General features: G+C 56.5%; 2 protein-coding genes across 3 annotated transcripts; both read left to right on the top strand.

Moving 5' to 3' along the window:
• Window positions 1-441: 441 nt before the first annotated feature.
• Window positions 442-4930, top strand: TOR2A (torsin family 2 member A). 2 transcript variants are annotated; one of them, XM_040083277.2, is made up of 5 exons: window positions 442-516; window positions 815-1080; window positions 2174-2349; window positions 2684-2811; window positions 3379-4930. In XM_040083277.2, exons 2-5 carry the CDS (start codon window positions 874-876, stop codon window positions 3621-3623), a joined length of 756 nt encoding a protein of 251 aa, XP_039939211.1. In that variant the 5' UTR covers window positions 442-516; window positions 815-873; the 3' UTR covers window positions 3624-4930. The 2 variants fall into 2 exon arrangements, with proteins under 2 accessions (XP_039939211.1, XP_039939210.1); XM_040083276.2 differs by having other exon boundaries at window positions 505-571.
• Window positions 4931-5562: 632 nt separating this feature from the next.
• Window positions 5563-8124, top strand: PTRH1 (peptidyl-tRNA hydrolase 1 homolog). The gene is made up of 5 exons (XM_058423132.1): window positions 5563-5627; window positions 6177-6396; window positions 6561-6660; window positions 7279-7324; window positions 7732-8124. The coding sequence occupies exons 1-5, from the start codon at window positions 5625-5627 to the stop codon at window positions 7915-7917; spliced, it is 555 nt and encodes a 184-aa protein (XP_058279115.1). The 5' UTR covers window positions 5563-5624; the 3' UTR covers window positions 7918-8124.
• Window positions 8125-9030: the final 906 nt, after the last annotated feature.

Here is a 9030-nt window from a genome sequence, read left to right as displayed (position 1 = left end):
GTCACACTGCTGGCTCACAAGACAGCTTCTTGTCCACCAGGACCCCCAGACCCCTTCTGCAGAGCTGCTTTCCGTGTCATCCCACAACCGGTACCAGTGATCGGGGTTGTTCGTCCCCAGGTGCAGGACCCTGCATTTGCCTTTGTTAAATTTCAGAAGTCCTTCTCTGCGAGATGGTCCCGGGTCCCCAAGGCCAGGACAGGGGACAGGGGGCACAGGGACACTGCCCAGCTGGGGGCGGGGCGATATGGTCATGGCCCCGCCCCCTTGTTGCATGCCCCCGCCTTTCTCCATAGCCCCACCTTTCAGACCACGCCCCTTCTGGGCCTGCCTGCGCGCGGGGCACGCTGGGAGTTGTAGTGCGGGCGGTGCGGGAGTCGCGGCAGCCATGGCCCCCGGAGCGGCCCCAGCCCCGGTCCCGGTCCGGGTCCTGCTGGTGCTGCTGGCGGCCGCCGCCCGCCCCGCCGCCGCCTGGGACCTGTGGGCGCTGCGCTGCGGCTTCTTGGCGGACTGCGAGTGCGGCTTCGGGCCCGACCTGCGCGGTCAGCGGGAGCGGCCGGCCGGGAAGCGGGTCTGGGAGCATGGGGACGCCCGGGGGCGCGGGGCGCGCAGCCGCCGGGGCCGGGAGGCAGCAGGCGAGGGGATCCCGGGAGCCAGCGCATCTCCAGGAGAGCCTTCCCGGAGGCGTCCCTTGCAGCGGGGTCTCTCGGCCGTGCGGCAGCCGGGGATGCCAGGGCCCAGCGGGGCGGCCCCCAGGGATGGGACGAGCCGTGACAAGCCGCGTTCTCCAAGTCCTCGTTTCACTCCGTTTCAGGTCTCGAGTTTGACTTGGCCACGAATCTGGTGGGGCAGCCTCTGGTGAGGCAGCAGGTGATGAAGGGCTTGAGGGAGTTCCTGGAGAACCCGAATCCAGTGAAACCCCTTGTGATGTCCTTCCACGGCTCGACAGGAACAGGCAAAACCTACGTGAGCTCCATGCTCATCCGCTACCTCTTCCAGAGGGGGCTCCAGAGCCCCTATGTTCACCAATTCTCCCCCATAGTGCATTTCCCCCACGCCGAGCTGATAGAGCAGTACAAGGTAAGGGACACTGCTCAGCCCTGCCACTTGAATGGGGGGTTTTGGCTATGTCTGTCTTGATCTTCAAGACATACGCATTCAAGCCGTTTCCCGAAGTGCAGTAGGAATAAAAGCTCTTTGTTTTACCATATCCGACAAACACAGCTGAGTGAGTGGCTCCATGCACTGGCTGAAGGATCCACTAGTAACTGTGATGTACTCAGTTATTGCTTTGGTCCTCTCCACAGCAGTCCTTGCCCTGATCGTGTTCTCATTCTTAAATATTTACACAGCTCTTTGAACGCACAAACAAAAGTGCTTGGCTTAGATGAAAGGCACTAAAATTTTCCCATTGCTTTCCAAACAGCCTGATGGCTGTAAAAACCTGCATATCGCTAGGCTTGTAATCCTCTCCTCACAGAGCACACAGCTCCCTAACAGCAGCTCCAGGCTCTCCATGGAGCCATTCTGTCTCTTGGAGCTGAGAAAATGGAGAAATCAAAGTGCCAGATTCTCAGCAGAGCGGGGATTCAGCACACCTGGACCTTTAGTTTCTGGGTGTTTAGAAAAGTTATTTGTTGTCCTGTGTCCTAGAGGAAATGCTTTTGGAAAAGTAAATCCCTTCCTGGCTGAAGTGCTTCAGTTAGGAGTTACACATGCCCCCAGGCCATGTGAGTGGTTTTGTGTGGGCTGGGAAGTACCTTCAACCATGATAAAGAGCCGTTCTGGGTCAGTGCAGGCGCATGTTTCTGCATCAGAACAGGAGCTGGCAAGAAGCTGGGAACTGTGTAGATACAACAGGGAACGAGAAGAATGTGGGGAGCTGTAGGAGTCTGACTCTCCAGCTTTAGTGTGCTGCCTCCTCCTTTAAATCTGTAATAAAATACCTACAATGGGCTAAAAAAAGCTGGTGAACAACCACTGTGTGAAACCCAGAATAAAGGGGCCTCTCCAGTACTGGGTCTTTGAGCTCCAAGTGTGTGGTGCTGTGCAGGGACACACTGCTTGCAACACCTTTGGCTCTGCTTGAGCTCCCACCCTAGCCTTTACTCTGGTGTGCTTGAGCCTTCCTTGCCATCTCACTGCCTTACAGCTTGGTGGGTGTTTTTCCTAGGAAAGCCTGAAGCGCTGGATCCAAGGGAACTTGACAAACTGTGGACGGTCAGCGTTTCTCTTTGATGAGATGGACAAGATGCACCCAGGCCTGATTGATGTGATCATCCCGTTCCTGGGACCCTCATGGGTTGTGTACGGGACCAACTACCGCAAAGCCATCTTCATCTTCATCAGGTGAGAGAGGCCTCTCCATGGGGCTTTCCAGCTCACTGCTGCTCCTTTGGGCAGAGGTCACACCTACTTCGGAGCACACACTTGTTTTGCCTTTCCTTCTCCAAGCCTTGAGCCTCTACAACTGCCAAGAGATGCTATCTCACTGTGAACAGACAGATCTGGAGAGTGTGAAAAAGCCTCCTCTGCATGTTACTTGGCTGCCTCTACAGGAGTTATTTTGGGCCAGGCAGCTGGGAGATGCTGCCTTGCTCTCTGCAGGCTGGTGGGTGTCAGGTGCCACCTGAGACACCATTTTCCTGGGTACACACTGGATAAGCCTCTCATTCTTGTGCAGCAATGCAGGAGGGGAGCAGATCAACGACGTGACTTTGGCTCTGTGGCGTGCCCGCAAGGACCGGGAGGAGATCAGCTTGCAGGACCTGGAGCCAGCCATCTCCAAGGCCGTGTTTGAAAACCCTCAGAGTGAGTCCATGGAGCTGAGCTCCTCCTGTAGCCCCACAGCCCAGCACAGGCAGCCAGGCCTGTTCTAGGAAGCCACCCACACCACCTGCCACCTCCCAGGCAGACAGAAAGGGACAAGGGGGTTTTGAGGGATTGGAATTGTGATCCCCCTTGAGGTTTCCTGGTGAAGGGAACCAGCTTCTGAGCCAGCAGACCTGTTGCCATATTTAGCAAAGTTCTTTGGAAAGAAGGTGTATTTGCAGCTGGGGGCTGGCAGACAGCACAGCACACTTGCCAGAACAGCACTGAGCTATATCGATCCCTGCTGCCTGCCTGCATCTCCTTGCTTTTCCCTTAGCACAGGGAGCAGAGCTTAAATTCTGACTAGACAAGTTAAATCCCTCCATTCCTTGATAACAAGTCTGTTTAGGGGGAGGTGACAACTGATGGTTCAACCCTCTCCTTGTACAAAACCAGCAAGATCTCTCTTCAGCAGAGTATTTTGATTTCACACAAAGCAGCTCTTTGAATTGCAGGGACTGCAGAGACTCTCTGAAGGTAAAACCTTCTCTTCCTTTCCTTGTGCAGGTGGCTTCTGGAAATCTGGGATCATTAATGAACATCTCATTGATTTTGTTGTGCCTTTCCTTCCACTGAAGCACCACCACGTAAAGCAGTGTGTCATCAGTGAGCTTGTGCAGCAAGGCCTCGAGGTACGCCCGGATGTCGTCCAGGAAGTGGCTGACAGCATCCCCTACTTCCCAGAAGAAGAGAAATTATTCTCATCAACAGGCTGCAAAACAGTGGCCTCTCGCATCAGTTTTTTCTTCTAGTCACTGGCAAGGACATCTCTCAGATCCATATGGAGCTAGAAAGCACTCAGGGCTGGTGGGATGAGCAATGGGAATGGTGGATCACTCTCCACAGCACAAGCTCAACTCTCTCCAGCCCTAAGGAGTCCGCTGCAGGATGCAGCTGCAAGACCAGGTGCAAATTATGTGATTTAAAGCACTTTACTGATTGACTCTTGGCCAGGTAAGGAATCCACCACCTGAGACATCTGTGGTGACATGGGGAAGATGCTGAGAATGTCTGCAGTGTCAGGGGAGTTCTCACCTCTCAACAGCTCTCAACCCACCCACAGCTCTCCCCACTTCTGGCAGCTGTTGATACCCAATACATTAAGATTCTGAGCCCATAGAAGAATATTTCTTCCTTAACAGCATTTTTTAAAAAACCTTTTTAAGCATAGCTGTGCCTCAGGTCCTTGGCGCAGCGTGAGTACTGGTGCTGACTCCTGTGAACACCTCAATATGGCAACAAAGTTTTCTTTTCAAGGAAGTTTTATAACCACCTACATTCCAGTTTCACTATGAATAGGTGCTGGTGGGGACCAGCTTCAACACCAAGTTGTAATGTGGGAGAGAGGACAACACCTGATCTGCCATGAGCCAGGCTCCCCTACCACCCCTTCATCCATCTTTTCCCTAAGGGCCAAAGGATTTCCCTATAGCAAACCAGGAAAACAACAACAGAAGACTCCTTGCTTGTTTTACCCACCATGAAGAATTTCATCCTACCTCCAGGGGAGCCCACAGTGCTGCTAACGGTTTTGAAAATGCCTTTTATTCAGTGATGGTTTCTACAGCAGAGTTGGTGCTATGAGCTGTGGAGCTTCTTGTACATCTGCTGGTCAGACCTTGCAGGCTTCTTGTACATCTGCTGGTCAGACCTTGCAGGCTTTGGCTGTGCCAGCACCCGTTCAGCTTCTGGGGAGTGTCACAGTGGGGGAGCTGGGGACAAGTTAGAGAAGATTAGTGCTCCAGGCTGCCAAGCATGGGATGCACAGCCTGGCTTTTGCCCAGAATTTATTATCCTCTGTGCTGTTACAGAATCAGGGGTCAGAGGAACCCGAGTCATTGACTCGCTAGGAACAACCTGCTCAAGGGATGAGTGTAAGGACACTTTGCAAAGCTTCCAAAGCTCTGCTTGTTCCCTGTATGGAAATGAGCTGCCAGTGCTTGGGACTGTTCCACCTCCAGGCCCTGAGCTTTGGGGATTTTAGGCACCACCCAAAGGCTGCCTGAGAGCAGGTCCAAAGACAGGGGGAAAAATTCTGCCTCTTCCAAAAATATGACGCATTTCTAATTTTAAAATAAATCTTTTAAGAATTAAAGGTTTGAGGCTTTTATGTGGATTCCTTACTGCAGCTAATGCAGAAGGACTTCGAAGATGAGCAATTTCACAGTGACGTGCTGCTGGGCTGGGGAGCTGTCACAGTGCCCTGGAAGAAAGCTCTGCCCTGCTGGCAGGGTGAGGACCCACCCAGGGCTGAAGGATGGTTTGGGGAAGGTGAGTGATGTGTTCATTCATCCAGCCCTATCCCAAGGGCCAGCACGTGAGTGGAGACAGAACAGGCACACACAAAACACAGGGCCCAGTCCTGGGCATTTACTGCTCTTGCACCTCCCTCAGTGACCCTCTGCAGAGCTTCTCCCCGCTCGAGGGGCGCCCCAGTAACGCCCCGTTAACGGGCCTCGCTGTCCCAACCGCGACCACCTCTAGGACCAGCGGGCCCGCGGAGCATAATCACAGCGGTGACACCGCCCGCGACACCGCGACACCGCCCACGACACCGCCCACGACACACCCCCGCCGCCCGCTAGAAAGATGGCGGCGCTGCCCCTAACCAAGATGGCGGCGGGGGAGAGACGACGTGGGCGGGACGTCGGGCGTCGCGCGGGCGTGACGTCACGCGAGCGAGGAGGGCGATGCTGGCGGCGGAGGTGGCGGGGCGCGCGCGAGCGCTCGTGGGGCGGGCGGGGCCGCGCGCCATGGTGAGGGCGGGTGGGGAGCGGGGGCAGCGAGTCTGAGGGGACCGAGGCTGTGAGGAGAGCGCAGGGAGCTGGACTGTGAGGGGAGCCGGGGGCAGTGGGGGGCTGTGAGGGGAGCTCAGGGAGCTGGACTGTGAGGGGAGCCGGGGTCAGTGGGGGCTGTGAGGGCAACGTGGCTATGAGAGGAACGGGGCAGCGAGGGGAGCGCAGGGAACTGGACTGTGCGGGGAACGGGGGAATCGGGGGAACGGGGCTGTGAGGAGAACAGGGTGGATCAGGACTGTGAGGCGAGCAGAGGGAGCGAGGCTGTGAGGGCAGCGCCGAAGGGGATCAGGTCATGGGAGAGCAGCGGCGCGATCAGGGCTGTGAGGGAGGCACCGAGAGAAGAGGGACTGAGGGGAATCCTATGGGGATTAAGTGTGTGAGGACCCAGCCAGATGTGGAGAGCATGGAGGGAGCAGGTTTGAGACGTGCTGGAGGGGGATCAGGCCTGTGCAGGGGCCAGGGGCCTCGTGGTGACCTGTCAGAGCCCTGTTGACACCTGTCACGCAGGTGGCCGGCTTGGGCAACTATGGGCTGTGGGGCACACGGCACAGCGTGGGCATGGAGGTGCTGGACCGGCTGGCCCGGCAGCTGGCAGTGGCTGAGAGCTGGCGAGTGGACAAGCGGTGCTGCGCTGATGTGGCCCTGGCCACAGCCCACGGCCTGGAGCTGGTGCTGCTCAAGCCACGGAGGTTCATGAACCTCAATGGGCTCAGCGTCGCCAGTGCTGGTGAGCAGTTGGGTCAGCCCCAAAGCCTCTAATGCCACCTGCGCCCTGTGACAGCCCTGCTGTCTGCCTGCCCTCCATGGCTCACTACAGCCCCACTCTGCAGAGTCAGGGCCTGGTGAGCCTGTCTCTCCCTCATATCTTGGGTTGTATTTCTGTTTCCAAAGCTGAGCTATACAGCCTTGGCCCTGAAGACATTTACCTGGTTCACGACGACCTGGACAAGGCCCTGGGCAAGGTGGCAATCAAGCTGGGAGGCAGCGCAAGGTATGGGGTAGCCCCAGCTCTCTGTGTGAGCTGGTCGGAGGCTTTAATATGCCTATACAGGCTTATGGGCTGTTCTTGGCCCCATCCCACCAGCCTTGCAAAGTTTCAGCTCTTCTCCTGGGCTTGATCCGTTGCAGAGGCAACAGCTGGCTGTTTGGGCAGCCTCCCAGTTCCTGCCCTGGCAGGGAGGGCAGGGAGCCTCCTGGAAGCAGCTATGGGCTGGATTTAGCCCATTTTAAAGCCCTTGGGCTTTTTATAGCACTCTGCCTCCACTGTGCCTGCCCAGTGTCTGGGGCAGGCTGCAGACATTTAACCTAGGAAAGCTTCCACTGCAGCATGGGGCAGGTACGGTGCTGGGCCCCAGTGCTCAGTCACACGTGCACCAGGTGCAGCAAAGAGCTGACACACACAGAATGTGCTGTCCTAGCCCTGCTTCCCTCAAACCCCCAGCCAACTGCTCTGAGCCCCCGGGGCTGGATGTTCCTGCAGAACTAGGACATGGGGACTGCAGCCCTTGGCTGGAACCACGTTCCCACATTCCTGCAGCAGGAGACCCCAGGGCTATACAGGCGGGTGTCTCTTACAGACTAATGGTGGGTTTTCTCTTTTTCTCCCAAGGGGACACAACGGGGTCCAATCCTGCATCGGTGCTTTGCACTCCAGCGTGAGTGGGACTGGGTGGAAGGGGATCAATCCTGTGCCCCCCCTCAATGCATGGCTTGTTCCCCCTCTCCCATTTTTCTGATTCCCCTCAGACAAGCCCCTGTTCCCTTTCCCCTCTTTTCTCCTTTCCCTCTTCCCGGAGCGCTGTTGTCTGTTTGGCCGCCGTGGAGGACATGGAAACAATTAGCTTGAGTGGCTCTGCCAGGCCTGGCAGGAGCCTGGGATCTCAGCACAGCCCAGCAAAAGCCTCTTCCAACATTATGTTTCTTGGAGCAAGCACTCAAAACCACCTGGAAAACATGAGGAGCTGCTCCCTTGCTGCCCAGCCTCACTCAGCACTGTCACCCTGCCTAGTTCTGCCTCAACACTTGAGGAGAAGCTCCCCCAGCTCTCTTCCTTCCTCCCCAGGAGATGACCCGGCTCAGGATCGGCATCGGGCGGCCGGAGGGGAATGTCACAGTGTCCAGCTATGTCCTGTCTCCATTCAGTGCTGGGGAACGGGAGAAGCTGGAGCAGATCCTGGCGCAGGCAGTGACCTGCCTGCTGGAGCACATCCAGAGCCGAGCGCCTACAGAGCCAGGGGACAGGGGCTGACACAAACTCACGGAGCCTTGTGGCTGATGGACAGGGTGCTGCGAGCTCTGCGGAGTGACCGTGGTGCAGAGCAGAGCTGGCCCAGCTGGGCAGTCTGGCTGGGCGCTGGGGCAGCCTCCTTCCATCCCCACGCCAATCCAGGGAGCTCGTGTCCCACTTGCATCCCTGCAGAGGCTCCATACCTCAGTTTGGCACAGAAATGAAATAAACCCTCACCCTGACTCTGCCCTGCTCCTGCCTCTTCCATGCGCCGCCTGCCGAGCTTGGGTTGTGCTTGGCACTGCAGCTCAAATCCGTGTTCCCATCCCTGTTCGACCAGCACAGTCTGGAGGGAGGCTCCTAGTGAGAAATGGGGAGCAATAAGGGCTACTTTTGTAGAATCCAAAGGCATTTCAGCTTTGTTGAGAAACTGGCAAGCACAAAGCCTGGAATCTCATAGCGTGCTGCTCTCACTGAGCTGCAGCAAGTTTCAGGGCTGACCTCACAGTGTTTTTGAGTTCAGTGGTTTTAGCCAAAACTGGAGTTTCCAACAGCTGCAGGAGTTCTGGCTTCCCACAGACCTGTTGCAGGTCTCATGGTAGAGAGGGCAGACTGAAGCAGTGTGTCCTCACCACTGCTGTGTCCCAGAGTCCTGGGCTGTGCCAGCATATCCTGCCCAGCTCTGTATCCCACAAACACTGAGACACCCAGCAAAGGCAGCTCCTCTCCTGCATCCCAGCAGGCACTGGAACAAGCACTGGGACACTTGCTGATGTATACCAGTGTTGCTGCCTCTTCCATCCTCTGCTCCAGCTGGCACCAGACCTTCTGCTCCATCCCCAGCTCCTGAGCTCCTGGCACACTGAGGCTGCCTGGGACTGGAGAAAAGTGGGAAACAAAAGTGTCCCCAACCTGTCATGCCTTCCTCACCCATGCTGGCTGGGACCCCGCACTTGCAGGACAGGCACTTGGCCATCTTCTCCCTGTTCTCCAGTAGATCCATTAGGATCTTCAGGTCCCCTGTGATCTGGAGCTGGTTGTTTTCCTTCAGGAGGTCCCTGCTGTAGCTGCTCAACCTGCCCCAAATGATGCTTTCCTGAATTTGGTAGTCTTACACATTTCACTGTGGGTGTC

This window comes from Hirundo rustica, chromosome 20 (assembly GCF_015227805.2).
Source record: "Hirundo rustica isolate bHirRus1 chromosome 20, bHirRus1.pri.v3, whole genome shotgun sequence".
In the NCBI taxonomy this organism is placed as follows: Eukaryota; Metazoa; Chordata; class Aves; order Passeriformes; family Hirundinidae; genus Hirundo; species Hirundo rustica.
The sequence above is the reverse complement of the archived record's forward strand: the minus strand, read 5'-3'. Positions and strand labels throughout refer to the sequence as shown.

Coding starts and splice junctions, on each gene's coding strand:
- TOR2A (XM_040083277.2), top strand. CDS start 874: ATGAAGGGCTTGAGGGAGTTCCTGGAGAACCCGAATCCAGTGAAACCC. Junction 2,350..2,683: donor GCCATCTTCATCTTCATCAG/GTGAGAGAGGCC, acceptor ATTCTTGTGCAG/CAATGCAGGAGGGGAGCAGA. Junction 2,812..3,378: donor CGTGTTTGAAAACCCTCAGA/GTGAGTCCATGG, acceptor TTCCTTGTGCAG/GTGGCTTCTGGAAATCTGGG.
- PTRH1 (XM_058423132.1), top strand. Junction 6,661..7,278: donor AAGCTGGGAGGCAGCGCAAG/GTATGGGGTAGC, acceptor TTTTCTCCCAAG/GGGACACAACGGGGTCCAAT. Junction 7,325..7,731: donor TCGGTGCTTTGCACTCCAGC/GTGAGTGGGACT, acceptor CTTCCTCCCCAG/GAGATGACCCGGCTCAGGAT.